Here is a 19,954-nt window from a genome sequence, read left to right as displayed (position 1 = left end):
TCAAAAATCATTACCGTTGATACATGGCAACTTGGCTGGCAGTCTTCAAAAGGGTATCTGAAATAATTTCTACTGGCACCACACGTGTGAATGTGTAAAAATAAAAATCACACCCCATTAGGAGGTTTATTTCTATTAAGAGGGATCCATTTTAGAAGAACTTCTTTTGTGCAGATCTGTGTCTCTGTTGTGTAAGCTATACAGAACCCAACATGATTTCATATAGTTTATACAAGCTAGGAAATGTTTTATTTTTTATTTCAAAACTAAAATGCAAAGGAACAATATATTGTGCAAAATGAGTAATTATATTGTATGTGAGTGAGAAAAAAAATATTTTACTGCAGAGTTGTTAACAGCGGAGACGAAACTGCCTGTAATGATAATATCAAGGACTGTATGTGGCAATGCAGCTATGACACAGCCCAAGATGTGAAGCAATAAAACCAAAACTGACAGGTCTAGTTTCCCATGAACAACAAGGTGTTTTTAGTCTGTGGTTTTTGGGTTTGGTTAAAATGAATTGTATTTAGATCCTGCCAGAAGGAAAGCCTTTATTTCCCAGGGCCCATGAGAAACCAACTATTCCTTTTCTTGGCTGCGTTCCAGCTTCCACTGTTTCGATGAGGTCACCCTTGGCAGACTTTATGAGAACTTGCAGGTGTTTATGTTCCTTGGAACAGTACCTGTTGCCCTTACTTAATATAGGCACATAGAATGCATGTGGTATAAGTAACATACATACTGCATATCCTGCCAAAGGATATCAGTATCCTGAAAAAGTAGGTAACCTTGACCTACAGCGTGTAGCACATAAAAAAAATACCATATAGGTTCCCAAGATATAGCCTACAATAGTGCAGACAATCACATCAATTCGATGACCAGCACCTTTGAGCAAACGTCAGTCCCAAGTTTAATCAATTGTAAGTAATCCGTTCACAAGACATATTCTTCATTAAAATAGACCTGCTTGTCCACACAATGCATTTAGACAATAAGAAGGATTTCTCCTTTAAGTAGCTGAGTCAAAGCAGCTGAAATGATAAACTATAGTCATTCCAGTCAGGTGGTTGTTGGGGCCTCTGTGAAAAGGATTCCCAGTAGGTAGGTGGTTTATGCATTACTCCACTAGCACTGTACTAATTCAGCCCCCTTCCTTGACAGGCTTAATATGACTTTAAAGCAAATATAAATCAAGGAATTAGGAACAAGCAGTACATCAATACAAAGTACATATTGTTGCAATTATTAGTGTACAACAATGTAGTCAACTCCTGTCTTATTCAGAAAATGAGTTACCTGTCATACAAACAGGCAGTCGCTCCAATAATGATTTATTCAGTTACCCTAAGTTTTAATTTGCCCAGTTTTTATTACAATATTACAAGCAACTGATTAAAGAAAATAATAATAATAAAATAAACATTTGAGGATTATTGAAACATAATTATATATAATTTTCATCTTACTTGAAGAACCTAAAAATAACAATAAAAATGTTTTTACAGTGTAGAATGAATTAATGATCTGGTATTGTGTAATGGGGCACAGGCTAGACATGAAGCGACAACCTTACCCACTGCAAGCAAACATCTTACCCAGAGCCAGGCTCCTCTACATTCATCTCATCTCACTGACACAACCACGATTCGGTTGATAAGGACCCTAGCATTCTGTGAAGTCTACAAGGAATTTCTGAAAAATAGGAAAATACAAAAAAAGACTGCAAGCTGTAAAGGAACAAAGGGTGGGCACAGAAAATACTAACGTAAGGGTGCCCAAATACTTTTGTCAATGTATGAAATTAGTTTGTGTATGTTATTTCATTAAATGCATGCTATGTAATAATTTGTTCTTTTATTATAAAGCTGAATCTATATTTTAATGAATATCTCATATAATAAAGTTTGAAACCTGTGTCTAGAGTATTTTTTTTTATACAGATGTGTGCATGCTGCGCTCACATAGAGTGAGCAGTTAAACTGAAGGTAACACACTTCCCTGTATTACACAGGTAAAAACATATTGTATATGTTTTGTGCTTGTCTGGGAAAGATATAACTGACAAGTTCTCACACTTTGGGGTTGTGCAATTGGACAGCTTCATAACAACATTGAGAGTTATACGCAACAGATCACGGCCTGTGATAAGTCTCAACTAATGCAATCAGCTCCCTCTTCTACTCAGTGGAAGTACAGTGACTGGTGGGTACAATATTAAGAGCTCTTTTTGTTGATTTAAGCTAATATGGGTTTTCTCTGAGCCTGTGGGACAAGCACTGCATTCGTTTCATCTTCCCTTGAGAAGATAAGCTTTATTGTTTGATTGTTGAACTACCTGTTTCAGCATGCCCTGGGTGACTGTTCCAGAGACTGGACAGAAACTCACAGTTAGTCAAATCAGACTTTTCTTTTTAATGTTTTACATATCGTACCATGCTGTTCTTGGGTGTGTGATTTGTGCCAGACTGGTATATTATGCAACTTAAACCAGTTTTTAATTTAATTGCCTGGTTAATTAAAATGTCTTAATTTATCATCAAATGGTTATAAATATACCTTTATTAAAATGGTAGGAATTAAAATAAAGATTGTAAATATTAATGTAAAAGGAGAACTAAATATTGTATGAGATTTTGCATATTTACAATCATCTTACTTTATGAGCTAGTATGCTGAAGTTGTCCATAAAATAAAAAGACAAACATTACAATGTAACTTGATTTTGTACTAAGGGCAGCTACAGTGCTATTAGTAACAATGGTACCACAGTGAAACATTTTCAGATTTTGACATTAACCAATGCACATCAGTAATTAATTGCAGTACCAAAGAATTGTATCGGTACCAGTGTGCAGTCATATTTATTCAAAATCTACAAGGTTACAATAGCTGGTTTAGTTCAAAACTAATTGTTTTGCTATCTCTGCCATTGCAGCAACCTCTTGGTCTACATATAGTCAGACAATGACTCCTTAGCCATATGAGTCTGAAGCAGTTTAAATGTAACATGCATTATCAATTCAATATATAAATTCCTTGTTCACTCATGTTGCTATTAATATACTACATAAATAAAATGTACAGTGATACTGCATTTCAGCAGCACTTGGTTGTTAATTGCATTTGAGGCACTTTCAATTGTTCTATCCTTTGTCTTTTAGTTTCTGTTTCCACAGGACCTGCATCAATATCTTTACGCTGCCTTTGAGGTAAATCCTTCTTTTCAACGGATCGTTTCCATCCCTGTAAACATGCTTTATGTCACATCTCTACCCTTTTGCTAGCTCTGGCCATTCATCCATGTGACCTCCAGGCAGTCGCACACCCTCTCTAACAACAATCATGTTTGTCCTTCTTTCAGCTCCTGATTATGAGGTGTAGCACCTGTTTAACAGCACCAGGTGGTTTGTTGTTTTAACAATAAACAATGGCGGATCTCAATACCACACCCTAAAATTACAAATCAATTCTGTATACTGATTGACTGGTGAAAGATGTCAAGATGATTAGTTATAAAAAATAGAATCTAATTTGACTTAAAGGAGAAGTCTTAAACTTAATGGAGTTGTGTGAACTATATACCTATTTTAACTTGCCTGCAATGTGCATAGTGGATATTTTGGTGAATTATCTAGTGGTTTTTCAAAGTTATGATCACAATATTCATTTCACTTGTGATTTAAGCTGGATTTGAACCCAGGCCTCCAGAGAAGAAAGGCTACTGCATTATTACACTTGGCCACTTTGCCCCATATAAGGTATTGGAGGTTTATTCAAACTGACATTAAAACAAGCTTACCAGTTGTTCCATTTTCATGTCCGAGCCATTTGAATGTGTAACTTCTGGCAGGGGTCAAGTGCAACAAGGTGTGATTGTCAGAAGAACATAGACTGTACAGTACAGTGATTGCATTTCAGCTCTGGTGTCATGATGTCAATCTTTTATTTTGTGGATGTATCGTGCAGCTGGAAAATGTAAGCAGTAACTACAGCAATTACATTAGCATGTACAGTACTTGTCCCTAAACTGGGACAGACACTGAACATTACTTCAATCCGTCTGGTGGCTGGTCTTTATCAGATAACACTATGACTGTAGTTTCTGGGCCAGCAGGTTAATGTATGCATTACAAATAATGACTGCATATCCTTGTTGGCTCAGCATTGTCGTAGCATTGACTCCTGTCTGTGTGAACAGTGTATTAACAAACTGTGTAATCCAAAGCGAATAAACAACCAGCTTTTGAGTAATGCTTTGAATTCCATTCACTGCTTCATGGTCACTCTGAAATGAAGCACATGCAGTTACACCACAGTAAAAGTGTGCTGTAAAGTAATGCTTTGTAGTTACTACTTATTTACTGTGTGAATGTTAAAGTGATGTCAAATTTCAATATTATTTCAATATGCAATGTTTCAATATTATAGTGATCAGCAAAACTGTAGTAATTAAACCAATGAAACAATTTAGTGAACCTGTCCTTCCGTTTTCATACTAGAACAGCTGTTTAAGATGGCTATGTTTCATTTTAACAATTGAATGTAGTGCACAGATTGTTAATGGTTTCTGTTTTAGTGATAGACACATCTTAGGTAAAATGGTTGTGCTCAAACCAGACCTACCTGAAAACTGTGGGAGGTTTCTTGCACACACTCATGCAACCTGGAAAGCTGTTACTGTGGTTGTTACTCTGACCAGTGAATTTGGTCTATTTTTAAAGTAAAACATGTTATATAAAAAAAAAAACTACCCCTTCTAATGAACTTGCTGCTCTGGACCTTTGAAACTGGACTCTGTTCATGCATTTATTCCAGGGTGTTACATTTCATAGCATTTATTTTAAAACTTTTAAATAGTTTGTAAAATTTAGTTAGTAAGAGATTCATTTACACTCCTGACAATTCCAGCACTTGAGCAAAACATGGATTAACATGAGAAGAATGAAGTGTATTACTGGTAATGAGCACAGCCTATACTCTCTTAAACTTTAATCAGACGCAGCTGCTCTTTAATCTGCAATCATTACATCTTTAATCATTTACTCCAGTCTGTAATTTACTCCTAATTGTTTGAAAGGAGAACAATTATGTTTCAAAATGAGTTGAGTTCTGAAGAGACATTTATATTACTTTAGAGGTTTGGTTTTAGTTTTAGATAAGTATGGGGGACTGTCTGAATATCCTTATGAGTCTCAATTACACTGCTCAAAATAATTAGGGGTTATTCGGAGATCATATAATGTATCATAAGTGTTTTTAAAAACCTCAAATTCAGTACATTACCGGTATTGAATTAATGCCAAAAAGAGAGTTAAGAATTATACTTAATTAAAACAGGAAATCATTTAAAACATCCAGGTGTTCTCAGGTTTACCTAAATTCAGGCTCTACTGAATTGTGTGACATTCTCATCCTGATCATTCCCCTAGTTCAATCACCCCGAAAATCAACAGGAGTCTAAAGCACTGAAGCCTCTTCTCAAAGCGCAATACACTCTATTAACGTGTTCTTTGAGTTATCAACGCACAGTAAATCATTCAACAGAGACGGAGGGGAAGATGAAAGCTGATAAAAAAAAACCTCTCCTTGATGGTGTCGACATAATTTAACAAAGCAGAGAAAACTCAAAACAAGTTATACGATTTAGATACATTTTTCTGCATATTCACTCTTAAATTGTTTTTAAAATCCTCTGGTATTTTTTATGAATTTCTCTCACTTAAGCTATATCATGTTTTTCACATGTACTTTTGGTGGTGGTAGTTAGTGTGCTCAGACAAACTATATTGTAAAGGACTCTATTTGGATAAGTACAAAGTAAAGCACAGACTGTCATCGTCAATCTATCTATAAAAATACAGTATTGTAATATATGGCAAAGCACAATAAACACATTACAGTGGCAAGGGAACTACAAAGTATCATCTCTTTCATTCTTCCTGCCTTTACCTTAAAACTGGTAAGGTGTAGGTGCCTGTGATTTGTTACTAAAGAGTCAGCCAATTCATTTCATAAGACCTGTTCTACAAGGAAATGCTTTATCTGCTTGACTGGAGCTGGTCTGACCGGTTAGGGTTCTAGAATTTCAATGGCAATGGAAAGAGCTCAGCTGACTGCCTGCTTTAAGTTAGGCAGCATTATGGGATTACTCAGTACCCCCAAACTTCACAGAGTGTATTTGCTTCCAGGAAGTGAGATGAAGAATGGGCGGTATTAACTAACCACAGACTGCTTAACAGTGAATGGTTATCAATTTAGTACTTATTATCCTCTTAGGCTGAAAACAGTGAAACAGTCTCTTTACTTAAGAATATCAGCAGGAGAAAAATGCTTGTCAATTTCGGATTACCTCACGGGATGAGACTTACTGTACCTGCTACTACAGAAATAAATCACCTGAAAGTGGTACTTTGAATGTTCTTTTGCCACTGCTGCTCCTCCGCACTCCCCTGCCCATTCATAAACTTAAATGACCATTAGAACTCTTGCAATTTAAAGCGACAGTGTCTCACAATTCATTTCAATCATATATGATTAAATGGTGTCTACTACTGTACATGCTTCCATAGTTTAGCTTACTGCATGCTCAAAAGACAGAGCTGGTTTCCTTTCCAGTTTGTTATGCACCACCCAAAGCTAACCCCTTAAAACCTGCTTGCCACTTTGCCATTCCAGAAGCCAAACATTGTGTTAGGAGAGAGCCTTAACCACAGAGCCCATGGACTCACCATGAGTTTAAAATCAATGGCTTGTCAAGGTAACACATGTACCGTTGTTTACAGAAGTAAACATAAAGTTAACCTTCTTGAGTATACAGGATATGTATTTTTTCTACTGTTTATTAAGTCATATCTTTTGGCTGGGGATGGTGGGGGTTACACCAGGATGTGTTTAAAACAACTCCTTTCCCTGTGTTCTTGTTGTTCAGTTTCTAGCTTTTCAGGCATAGACGTGCATGTCAAACATGAAGTCAATCAGTAGGTTTTAAAATACTGAGTCAAGACACATGTCTGTGATTCTTCAGAGAATGACTGATCCATACTCTTAAGATGGTAAGGTCTATTACATTTATATAAACACATAATTACAATTTAAGAAATTAAAATAAATTCCCTGATGTTTTTCATACTTCTAAACAACAAGAAAACATTTTAAGATAACTGTGAGATGTTATACCCTTACCCTTTAAGTGGTAAAATCTTTGGGAATAAATACTGGAAGTAGCTGAGCAGTATCCTCTCTTCTTTTAGCACTGCCAAAGCTTGCTTCCCTAAAAGCAGTAAGCCAGGCAATTCGTTGAAAGTGCAACTGTTATGGAAAATGTCGGGTTCAATTTAAATTAATGTTATTCAGTGTTCTAAGTTATTGATGTAGTGGTGATATTTATAGTTTGCCTGTAGGGTGTACTTGCAAATGAGGCATGACACCTTCATCTAAATAAGCACAGTTAAAAAAAAAAAAGAAATCCCTTACATCTACATTTACTGAAATTCGACCGGTATTCTTGTACTTCCAAGCTAAACCTGTATGTATTTCTACACCGCAGGAGGTGTGAATAAACTGGCAGAGGATCCTGTTTACTGTAGGTGAGAGTTCATACAGGTGTGGAAAGCCAAAAGGCAGCAATGCAGTGACATTGGCACTAGTTACACTCAAGGTGGTCAAACCATTTCAGAATAAAAGGTGGGGGGGGTTAAAAAATATAAAACCACTTTGTTGAATGGAAGAGGCTTGCTTTATATCCCATTCAGCAAATCAATGAAGGTGATTTTCAAAAACACTAAGCTGTCACCTAGCAATTTCTTTGGCAGTTTAGATCTCTTGCCAAAGGGAAAGTTGCCAGGGATATATTGTTGTATTGTACAAAGAACGGTTAGGAAATATTGTTCAAATGCCAAAAATAAATGAACAGATTCCATCATCAGCTTGGGCTTTATAATAAACAACACAACCAGTTTTTTATTTGCACATGTGTTTTTTAATGGTCTATGCCATACTTTACCTCACTTCTTTGACCTCAATGCAGTAACTTATATAGGGGACTCCTTTAAGCAGATGATACAATTAATCACACTAACAGATAGAAGTGATGTGTGGTTATATCCTATTGTCTTGGGAACCAAACAAGAATTGCACTTTCACCTCTTTGCTTATCCCTACTCCTAAGCCTATCGTATTGTTTCTGCATGAAGGTCCAAACTATTTTCTTAAATGGTTTTTTGTTTATTTTGTGTGTGTGTGTGTGAGTACAAGGTGACAGACTCTGCCGGTTAGTACAGCAGCCCAAGCAGGTTGAAGGGCTGGGTGTCAACAGCCAGGAAAAGAAGATCCATACCTTTCTGAGACACAAGAGAAAACTCACTCCAATAAGCCACTGCCACTCCACCAGAGTTTGACAAGTACAAACAGATACTAATGGACTTAGAACTGAACAAAATGACCTTCTGTAAGCTTGCAATGCTCACAACCTGACCAAATGACCACCAGATTAATAACAATGGCACAAAAACAGAACCACAAGGACAGTTAAATGGTAGGAGGCCTTGCTGTTAAATATGAGACCGATACTAACAATCTGATGGGACTGTAGCCTGCTTTACTGCTGTTACATTATGAGTTGAGTAGCTGTATTGGCAGTGTGGGTTATTAGCATGCTATTGTCAGACCTAATTCTTTCACACTCAATCACATCAGGTGAATTAAGATAACAGCATGCACTAAATGTTGACTGTCTTTAAGGGTAATACAGTACATATAACAAAATAGACAGTAGACAATGGGACTGAAAAGAACAATTCCAAGTGATTTTATTTAGCGGCTCTGCTCTAATTACCTCTCATCTGAAAAGATCTTAACCGTTCTTTGCACAGGTCCTAACCACCTGCATACACCAACTAGCACCTTTGATTATGTAGTGTCCCTTACAGCTGAAGCCATCAAAAGACAGTTCACATAAAATCAACTGCAGTCCAAACAGAGAAATCCATGTTATACCGGGTTTACAGCCTTACATGGCTCTCAGTTTTCATTTTCCATTTTTTGATTAAAATCTGTATGCCCTGCAGCACCAAGAGAAGAGCACACCTGAATTTAAGAAGCATGTACAACAAAAGCAATGAATCCTCTTCTTTGGGCCTGGTTAAAAAAAACAAAAAACTACCACCTTTTCTTTTTATATGTTTTTTTTAATGTTATGGTTTTATTGTGTAAGTGTATGCAATAATACATGATAATTAAACTATGTACCGGTAAATAAAAACAAAATTCTAAAAACAATTTCAGCACTATTTCTAGTAGTAGTATAATACAAATACATACATAAAATAGTAAATAACATACTTCCCCATGGTGTCACGTTTTCTATTCACAGGCCCTATAGAAATCTAGTACAGATTTGTCAGTGCCCCAAAAAAGTAACATTTTAGCATTAGTTTAACAGTTTTGGTTTTGGGATCTTGGAGCTGCACTTCAAAAAGTAGCGTGATCATCTGAACTTCGATTGCTCTATTGAAGTACTGTATGAGTGAATTATTATTGGACAGTTAGTCATGTAACTTCCCATATTATTTTTTTTAATCATATTGTAAAATGCTACCTTTCTTCTTTATTACTCATTGTTCTCATTTTGGACCTCAAAATAGCTTCCTCAGACCAGAAAATAAATAAACCTTTTAATACAGGATGTTTAGGGTTTAGTGATGCAGACTTGAACAGAATCATTTTCCTGATGTGTATTAGAGTGCAAGGAGCTGAACTTAAGATCACACCTCGAATGTTGCTAATTAATTTGCCAGCAACCAGTCCACACCGTGTCAATGGAAAGTGTGAAGCGGCCCCAAGAAATGTCACTCCTGTGACGTCTGAGAAACATCCCACCGAGAGCGTTCACAGACTGAAGATAACAAATGGTCACGTCTATTGTAAATTTTGGAGAGGACAGTCTGGGTCTGGTCCATCACCATCTAAATAAACAAAGGTAAGTTTAAATAAACAATATGTTGTTGACAACATAATGCTACAGTCTACTGTATTTGCTTAACCCTGAACACCATAATCATATCTGCCTTTTTTTTTCTCTTGGAAACTGTATTTCTGATACCCATAAACTTATATGATTTAATCAAACGGAAACTTTTACACCATTTTTTTTTTTTTTTTTTTTTTAAACAAAGCAAGCAGTTAAAGTTACAAAAAATAGACAGAAAAACTATCATGCAAGTTTGAGTTCAAGTAAAATACCAAAACTAACCCTGAGAAGACTTTTTAAAAATCATTTAAAATGCACATTCATAGTTTTTTGTTACTTGGTATTTTTAAAACTCACTTTAAGGATGGGAGGGTCATAATTAAAATGTAATCGTAAATGTAAGTGTCAAGCCACTTAAAGAGAGGAGAAATCTTGTTTCTAATTTATCTTATACTATCTGTGGGGCATGCAAACAAACTGGACTATCAACAAGGTTGACAAAGTACTGTACACAGGCTACATTTTGGAAGAATGTTGTTAGACACTAAGTAAAACTGAAAACAACTCTTGAACACTGGTGTTTTAAAACAGGCCACATATACTATATTATGCACTGTAGAAAAACAACCAAAGCTTTCCAAAAATTTACCCTGAAGTGTGTTTTAAGAGATAACAGGACATTGAAACCCTCACAGGTAAATTAAAACCATACAAAGGGCCATGTTTCTTCATAATGAGTAATTTGCTTCAGTATTCATTTTCAACCTTTTGTCCTGCTGTCGACTGGGTACGTCACACTTCAGGGATTTTGTAATCATCAAACATGAAATGTCACTGATTAAAAGAAGAACAATGGTGATCTCAGACATTCATTCAGTGCAATGACCTCAGACTGCTTTGCACCGGTGCAGGATAAGGAGTCAGGATACATGACAAGCAGCACCGTTCTAAATGCACAGGGTGTGCCAGAAATTCCAGTTACTAAAATGATTCAGTGTTACATGGTAAGCCATGCACACCTGTTCCAAAATACAGTTTTGCGATACTGCTCCTCAGCTGTATTTAACCCAGACTCTTTCTGATGAAGGTTAACTATTTCCATTACAATTAACAAGAGTTTAATAATGCTAACCATCAAGAGCAAGCAAAAAAGGATTCAGGGAAGACAAAGCATTGAAGGAAGTTTCCTGGTCTAGTTCTTAAGTGCAACAGTATTCTGAAGATATTTTAGCATTGGACAACATCTACACCTGTACACCTTCAATGTTAATCAAGCATTTTAAAGGGAAATCATTATTATTTTAAAATGTTTTTTAACCACAAATTACATTTACATTGTTTATAATTAAAGGTGGCTAAAGGAATAACAAATAAAAAACTTGCAAATCTTTTAAACTACAGACACATGTAAATTACAATTTTGCTGTTAAAAAGAATACTGGAACAAAACATTACAGACACATTTTATTTATGATACACAATACATAATGATTTGTTCTAAACTGATACATTAGAAGAAACGGTTTAAATGAACACACTAATATGTTCATTGGTAATGTAAAGATATTTCTAAATCAGGTTATTCAATACATGTGTGTGAAGTCTATTGGAGTAAGTTTCATTGGATATATATACTCTTCGAGGTACAGCTAAGATTTTCCATGGAAAGTATTTTTTCCACACACATACACAATTTGATGCTGCACTTTGTAGCATCCTACACACAGCGCCATCTGCTGCTGCAGTCCAGTATAAGTATTCCTAAGTTTATTTATTTGCAGCAGGGTGACCTCTTGTGGTTTTCTAACCACAAAACCAAAAACTATTTTAGAATAGAAGAAAAACAAACAGGTAAACACTCTCATTAATCCACCCCATACACACACACACACATATATATACAGACGTGCTCAAATTTGTTGGTACCCTTACAGCTCATTGAAATAATGCTTCATTCCTCCTGAAAAGTGATGAAATTAAAAGCTATTTTATCATGTATACTTGCATGCCTTTGGTATGTCATAGAATAAAGCAAAGAAGCTGTGAAAAGTGATGAATTATTGCTTATTCTACAAAGATATTCTAAAATGGCCTGGACACATTTGTTGGTACCCCTTAGAAAAGATAATAAATAATTGGATAATAGTGATATTTCAAACTAATTAGTTTCTTTAATTAGTATCACACATGTCTCCAATCTTGTAATCAGTCATTCAGCCTATTTAAATGGAGAAAAGTAGTCACTGTGCTGTTTGGTATCATTGTGTGCACCACACTGAACATGGACCAGAGAAAGCAAAGGAGAGAGTTGTCTGAGGAGATCAGAAAGAAAATAATAGACAAGCATGGTAAAGGTAAAGGCTACAAGACCATCTCCAAGCAGCTTGATGTTCCTGTGACAAGAGTTGCAAATATTATTAAGAAGTTTAAGGTCCATGGAATTGTAGCCAACCTCCCTGGGCGCGGCCGCAAGAGGAAAATCGACCCCAGAGTGAACAGAAGGATAGTGCGAATGGTAGAAAAAGAACCAAGGATAACTGCCAAAGAGATACAAGCTGAACTCCAAGGTGAAGGTATGTCAGTTTCTGATCGCACCATCCGTCGCTTTTTGAGCGAAAGTGGGCTCCATGGAAGAAGACCCAGGAGGACTCCACTTTTGAAAGAAAAACATAAAAAAGCCAGACTGGAATTTGCTAAAATGCATATTGACAAGCCACAATCCTTCTGGGAGAATGTCCTTTGGACAGATGAGTTAAAACTGGAGCTTTTTGGCAAGTCACATCAGCTCTATGTTCACAGACGAAAAAATGAAGCTTTCAAAGAAAAGAACACCATACCTACAGTGAAACATGGAGGAGGCTCGGTTATGTTTTGGGGCTGCTTTGCTACGCCTGGCACAGGGTGCCTTGAATCTGTGCAGGGCACAATGAAATCTCAAGACTATCAAGTCATTCTGGAGCGAAACGTACTGCCCAGTGTCAGAAAGCTCTGTCTCAGTCCCAGATCATGGGTCCTCCAACAGGATAATGACCCAAAAAACCCAGCTAAAAGCACCCAAGAATGGATAAGAACAAAACATTGGACTATTCTGAAGTGGCCTTCTATGAGTCCTGATCTGAATCCTATCGAACATCTATGGAAAGAGCTGAAACTTGCAGTCTGGAGAAGGCACCCATCAAACCTGAGACAGCTGGAGCAGTTTGCTCAGGAAGAGTGGGCCAAACTACCTGTTAACAGGTGCAGAAGTCTCATTGAGAGCTACAGAAAACGTCTGATTGCAGTGATTGCCTCTAAAGGTTGTGCAACAAAATATTAGGTTAGCGGTCCCATCATTTTTGTCCATGCCATTTTCATTTGTTTTCTTATTTACAATATTATGTTGAATAAAAAATCAAAAGCAGTCAGATTTCTATTAAATATGGAATAAACAATGGTGGATGCCAATTACTTTTGTCAGTTTCAAGTTATTTCAGAGAAAATTGTGCATTCTTCGTTTTTTGTGGAGGGGTACCAACAAATTTGAGCACGTCTGTATATATATATAGTAAATGAACAGGGCACTGAAGTTTTCAAAGGGGTATAGTATAAAATGGCACAGCTATTAATAATCACGATGAGTTACTTCAAAGGCGGTGTCACAGTAGCAACCTAATGGCTCAACAGCACAATCCTGATTCACCTTTTTCTAACCTAAACTGTGATTTACTGTGTGTGCAGCCTAACCCTGAACAGCACTACATTCATTGAGAACAGTGCATATTTGGAAAGGGTTTAGTTCACTTAGAGTTTATAAATTGTAGTATTCTGGTTAAGACCCTGTGTGTCATTGATACATACTTTTGCTACTGGTGTACTATTCTATAATTATTTGTCTTCGGCTGGATAGTCCTCTAGGCACACGTATCTTCAGTTTTCATCCTTCCCCTGAAAATGAAGTAACATGATTTTTTTTTTTTTTTTTTAAGAAGAACTGAATACTCATCAGAAGACCTTTTTTGGTGTCTAAATCTACATTTAAAAAATAAATCTATAAAATGTACATTGTTTAGTTTATTTGAATGATCTAGACTGGTCTGGATCTCCATAACACTGCAGTATGAATACAGAATGATTGAACAGGTACGTGTTCCACCCAGGACCACCACTGAAATTAGCCGTCCCCTTGTGAGGTGGGACCTTTAACAGCTGCCAGAGGTCAACCAAGGCCAGGATGCAACCTGTTTAACCCCCGAAAGGTAGATGTAGCTGCAAATGAGGTACAGAGGTGGACAAGGCAAGAAACTTCACAACGGAAGGAAAGAGGCAAGTACCAGCTTAATACCATAGGGGCTCGCCTCCAGAACAGCAGCAAGTGTTTAAAAAGTAGTAAGCATGCGCTCTCCTGGACCTCTCTTCACTGTCTTTTAAAAAAAATGATATTTAATGAAGCCAGCAGGGGTAATACAGAGTAAAAGGAAAAAGTTTAAATCAAAATTAAATACCTATTTAAATCATTAATGTCTTGGTTATGAAAGTAAAGCATGACAACAGAGCTAAAGCTCACACAGCAAATGAACTACCTCTACAACTACGACTAATAATCAATTTATTTGGCTTTTCACGTGGTGTATAAAATAGTTTTTCTAGTAAACTAAGGTGAAAGAAATCCGTCTCATGCAGGGCTCATTTGAGGGTGATTCCACTTACCTTTATATTGATGCTCTTAACTTTGCCCCAGAATGTCTTGACAACTTTTATAGACTTCTTCCAAGCAATTGAGGCGAGGCTTGGAGCTCTGAAATAAACAGAGATAAAGTACAGTTAACATCCCTGTAAAACCATGTGAAAACAAGGTGTACAGGGTCTTGTACTGCATTACAATCACGACATTTCTATTATTGTGTGCAAAATGTTTGGATCTTTTTACCTGGAATAGCGGCACAACAGCACCGACTCCACCTGGATCTGAAGGCTCTTTTAACAGTATACAAAGGTAATAAATTACCCTTTGCTTAAAGAGAAAAACAAAAACAAAATATATATATATGACAAAGACTTGATGATGGTTCATATATATATAAATTTCCAAAGCCAGAGCAAATTAAATCCGAGTAAATCAGCTAATAAATGTTTAATTCAGATGATGTAAAGTATAAAAAAAAACTACAGAATATTTTAAAAGGCTTTGTTAGATTTTATTCCCAGATTATCATTACATGTTGGTAACATTAGGTAATGCAAAGGTACTGCTAATCGGGGTCTGTGAAACTGGTCGTTAAAAACTTGACAAACCTTCAGTAATCAAACGTCACGATAACTTGTAATTCATGGTCCTGTAGTATTCCAGTTAATAATAATGCCCAACTGACTTAGGTTCCTTTGTAATTTTTACAAAACATAAACGAACCGCCTTGTGTGGGTTAATGCTTGATCAACTTACCATATAAATGGCTTCATTAATAACAATATCTTTGACCTTGTTCATTTCTATAAAGGACGTGCTCTCCCTGCCGGAGGCATATGAGGCAGAAATCTGAATCCCAAGGGAGCCGATAATTAACATTGACTCATGGTCGATTTTCACAAAGTGAAGGTGAAGCATCATCCCGACAAGGGTTACAATAATAGCTGCCGACAAGACATTGGTATTCTGCAACGAGAACAATAACGTTTACATGATTAATACTAGGAAAATACAGGTTTATTTTTAGACCTTGGTAAAATAATAATAATAAAAAAACAGTACAGAAAACTCTCCTATTAAGATATGTAGTGAACAGACTAATCTGTTAATTTTATTTTAGTTAATTGATTTTTTTTTTAAATGGCTATATAAAAAAATATGTTATGGTAATAGAATATTGCTTACGTCAGTAGCAAAAAACACAGCATACGCGGTCAGCCATACTGCGCAGGTGTAGTTCATCACTTTCCGCAGAGATAGTTTAGGAACGCTTACAGTGAACTCCTTGCAAAACTCAGAATGATTCTGACAATCCAGTGAGATCGTATTTCCGTTTATATCGGAGAATTCCTCTTCTGTCATTGTTATTTTACATCAACTTACACAGTCACAACCTGTACAAAATTAAATGTGTGCAAAGCATCAGCTACACAATGAAAGGCGTGCAAAATATACGACTTAGAAAGAGAAATGCGAGTAAAACACACGATTTACAGAATAGCTAAACGTATTTTAATATGCATGATACTGTAAATAATGCATGTCATATTTTCCTGTAGGCGCTGTCTTTTCTACCATTCTCATGGGCCACAACATCTTGTCGTTGATTTAGCATTAATAAGTAGCTAGTACAAGACAGCGTTCGCTATTCCACTAGCTATACTTAAAGCACATCAGTGATCTGACACATTTATACTGTATTAGTATCTCTCTTTGAAATGTTTTACCTTCCAAAGATAAGCAGCTCTACCGCAATGTTATGGAGTCATGCAGGTCAAAAACTCGAAGTGCAACATGGGAGGTGTAGTTCTTGCTCGTAAACTCGCTGAGCTCGTTTCACTTTTGAGCTGCAACCACGAGAGCCCCCTAGCGCTGTCGACGACTCCAAATTTACATTTATTACACTACTCTGTATAATAATTTTGAAATTAATACAGTGTAGATATTCTGACAGCAGTCAATATAAATAACTATGTATTATACAGATACTACAAATAGTTGTTTTCTAGTTATTAAAATGCTTTTTTTTAAAAATCAAAATTCCTTTGCATATGGTTTTAATTGTATTGTTTATTTAGGCTCAGACACTTGGTATACAATTAGTGAAACACATTTGTGAAGTCTTACAAAATAGAAAATGTCAAAAACGCCTATTTTGTTTCATTTGAACCTTGGTTTATTTATAGCTACAGTGTCCCACAATATGGTTACATTTGACAAAACCATATAATTCCTATAATTCTTGAATGATTTTTTTTATTTTTTTATCTAGTTAATTAACCTGAAATTATAAATTGTTGGCTTACCAGTTTTTTGTTTGTTTGTTTGTTTGTTTTTTAATTACCTCAGGTAGTTTTAGTTGCAGACACCTTGTAGCTTTCAGCAGTGGATTCCATATGCAGGCTTTGTTTTAACACAGCGACGACCTCCCCCCCTTTTTTTTGTTTTTGTTTGCTGACAACATTTTAACAAAAAAAACCTAATAATGGGGTCTAATAAATCTATACAGCATCAAATCTAAATAGTGTTACTGTTGAGATAATTAAAATGGAACCCTTTGTATAACTTTAAAATATCAAACGAGTAACAGTGCACACACACATCTCTTGAATGTATTTCGGTCGGTAAAGCTCTAGTGTGTTTACTACTGTGCGTATGGGCAGTGCGGCTGTAGCTTATTCTCAACAGGGGCTGGGTTATCACTCAGGCTTGGTTGCTGGATGAATACATCAACCAACCTGGGAGCGCACCGTCACTTTAATAATCAGGAGGGTTGCCCTGCTTAATCAGTCCGTTTTTATTCTGTTACTAGGTTGTGTTTCCGTGACTTTAGGCTGAGCATGGGAATGGTTAGTTATGCATTGGACATGATTGGGTTGGGATCTTGCCTCTCACTGGGTTTTTGGAGAGTGGGTGGGGGGATAGATAGATAGATACTGGTGGATCGGTCATAGTACCACTTAGTGAATGTTTTACTGGTAATTGTGTTAATTGGAGACATGCCATTTAAACTAGGATAACCACACTATGTTTTTCACTTGGACCGATACAGACGGATATCCCCTCAAGATAGGTATGGTTACTGTGGTTGTGTATCATGCTTATAATCAACATCATTGTTTTCCTTCATCTAGTTCAGTATTTGAAGGCATGTTTGGATTGTTATATTAACTGTAAGATGATTGATTGGCTTATTAACTGCTACTGTAATCATTACACATGTTCTCCTTTGCATGTGGCCTGCAGGGGCATTGTAGTACTGCAACATCTGTTTACTTACTAGGGTAATATCTGCAAAAAGTATGATCTCAGATCTCAGAAGACGTTGACTTGCCAGTTCCAAATTGTCTGGAACTAATTTCCTCTGAGATGAAATTGGACAAAGTCCAAGCTGTGTACAAACACATTTGGAATTTGGTGCTTTGTAGGCCTAAAAAGGTATGTTGCATTAAAAGCAATGTAATGTAAGAGAGAATTTGAGAAGCTTATTTCTTTCATTACTTTTATTACTTGAATTAACAATGTATAATTACTAACAAAATATAGTTAATCTTAACAGTTAATGCGAGTCTGCATTATTATTGCTTCTCTTGCTTTTTCTGTAAATCAATGCTGCCTGTAAGCAGAAGTTGCCTGGAGTTGATAATCGGCTAAAAACAGAACAGACTGTAAGAAAGGAGCGGGGTGGAGGCTAGTAGATAACGAGACGGTACTGAGAACAAACAGTTTGTGAAGGTCGATGTGACAAAAGGCACGAACAGTTTGTAGGGTGTATACTGACGTTGTTTTGCATGCATGTATAAAAAGGTTGTGTGAACTCTGTTGTGTTAGAGAATTTTGAAGTTCTCTCCAGCGCTGTAACCTCGCTCTTGTGTGATTACAATAAAGCAACCTCTGGTTTTGAAACTGGAACTTGGTGTGTGACATATCTCTTTTCTTACAGTAACTTGAGAATAAATATTGTCAGATATCAGATTTTATGTTTTCAGGCTGATGTAGCAACAAAATAGTTTGAATATGGTTTTAGTGACTTCTCCAGTTGCTCCATTTTAATATACTTTATAGATAATCGGTTGTGGCAAAGTGGTTTGTAGTGCGCAGCTGTAGAGGTGATGCAGTGCTCCAACAATAACACACAGAGTTCACAGTGCAAACAGTTCTTTTATAGTTTGCACATTGAAATAATACACAAAGGCAATGTCCTGACATGGCTCCGTGTCCTTTCACGGTGCTCCTCTACTGGTGGTGAATACACAGTGATTAGTGACTTGGTGCACTAGTTGTAATCCAGGTTTTAATGCTGGCTTGACAGCGACAGCTCCCGGGTGTTTAGCCATCTAATAATTACAAATAAACAGTTATAAACACAAACAAAATACAGCACTCACAGTTATCTTATCTCTGTACTCCTTCTACAGGTCCGTCCGTAACCATAACAAAGGAACAGATTGCTTGGCCACATCCCCTGAAATACCTTTAGTCACGCCTCCTTCGGTGGCGAGTTCAATCACGTATCCTCCAATCCGTGACTGACACATCACCTACCGCATTAAGGCGATGACTTCTGGTATTATGGCTCCGCCCCCTTTCTGGATGGCCGACTTCCAACTGACCCTGGAATGAACTGTCAAACCATCCAGTTCGGGGCACACTGTTCCTGTTATACCGTGCCGTCACAGGTTGGGAGGGAGATTGTTGACTAGAATTAATTCACTCTCTGTCACATCAGTATATATGTAAAAATGTAATGTTAAACATTTCAGTACCATATTCAGCAGTGCAATAGTGTTTCAATCACCTTCGTGACTTCCCTAGGAAACAAAAATGTGGTGATAATTTAGGATAAAATCATAATATATTTTGTAATAATTCATATGTATGTGTATTATGTGACAATATGACCTTTCAGATCTGCTGGCCTCATCTAGTGGATGTGATTTTATGCACTTATGAAAAAGAGCTGACAAGAAATGAATAGATTTATTAGGAATTCATAGACTTTAATATATCAATTTATCAATTTTGCAAGCTATGCTGTTTTATAGTGATGCAACTTTGTTAACATCTTAGCTCCCACACATCTTGGGTTAACATACAAAACCAAACAAGTACGGTAACTGCATTTTCGCAGAAAAAAAACAAAATACACCCAAATATAAGCCCATACGCCTTGTTCTGCAATTATATGGTACATGTACAAAGGATAGAGCCAGAGCTGAAATGCCTGTCAGTTAGGACTCTTCAGCTCACAACCAGGTTAGGTCAGATAAAGACTTATTCAGTTCTAAAATGAATAACTGTTACAGCTTAAAATGCAT

General features: G+C 36.5%; 1 protein-coding gene across 2 annotated transcripts; it reads right to left on the bottom strand.

Moving 5' to 3' along the window:
• Positions 1 to 8,789: 8,789 nt before the first annotated feature.
• On the bottom strand, positions 8,790 to 16,484 carry LOC117421920 (phosphatidylinositol N-acetylglucosaminyltransferase subunit H-like). 2 transcript variants are annotated; one of them, XM_058987603.1, is made up of 6 exons: positions 16,364 to 16,484; positions 15,822 to 16,030; positions 15,393 to 15,602; positions 14,880 to 14,963; positions 14,660 to 14,747; positions 8,790 to 9,968 (listed from the first exon to the last, which is right to left on the bottom strand). In XM_058987603.1, exons 2-5 carry the CDS (start codon positions 15,996 to 15,998, stop codon positions 14,676 to 14,678), a joined length of 543 nt encoding a protein of 180 aa, XP_058843586.1. In that variant the 5' UTR covers positions 15,999 to 16,030; positions 16,364 to 16,484; the 3' UTR covers positions 8,790 to 9,968; positions 14,660 to 14,675. The 2 variants fall into 2 exon arrangements, with proteins under 2 accessions (XP_058843586.1, XP_058843585.1); XM_058987602.1 differs by lacking the exon at positions 8,790 to 9,968 and adding an exon at positions 10,326 to 13,897.
• Positions 16,485 to 19,954: the final 3,470 nt, after the last annotated feature.

The sequence above is a fragment of the Acipenser ruthenus genome, chromosome 15, assembly GCF_902713425.1.
Source record: "Acipenser ruthenus chromosome 15, fAciRut3.2 maternal haplotype, whole genome shotgun sequence".
Lineage (NCBI taxonomy): Eukaryota > Metazoa > Chordata > Actinopteri > Acipenseriformes > Acipenseridae > Acipenser > Acipenser ruthenus.
Note: the sequence above shows the minus strand (reverse complement) of the source record. Positions and strands in the feature narration are given on the sequence as shown.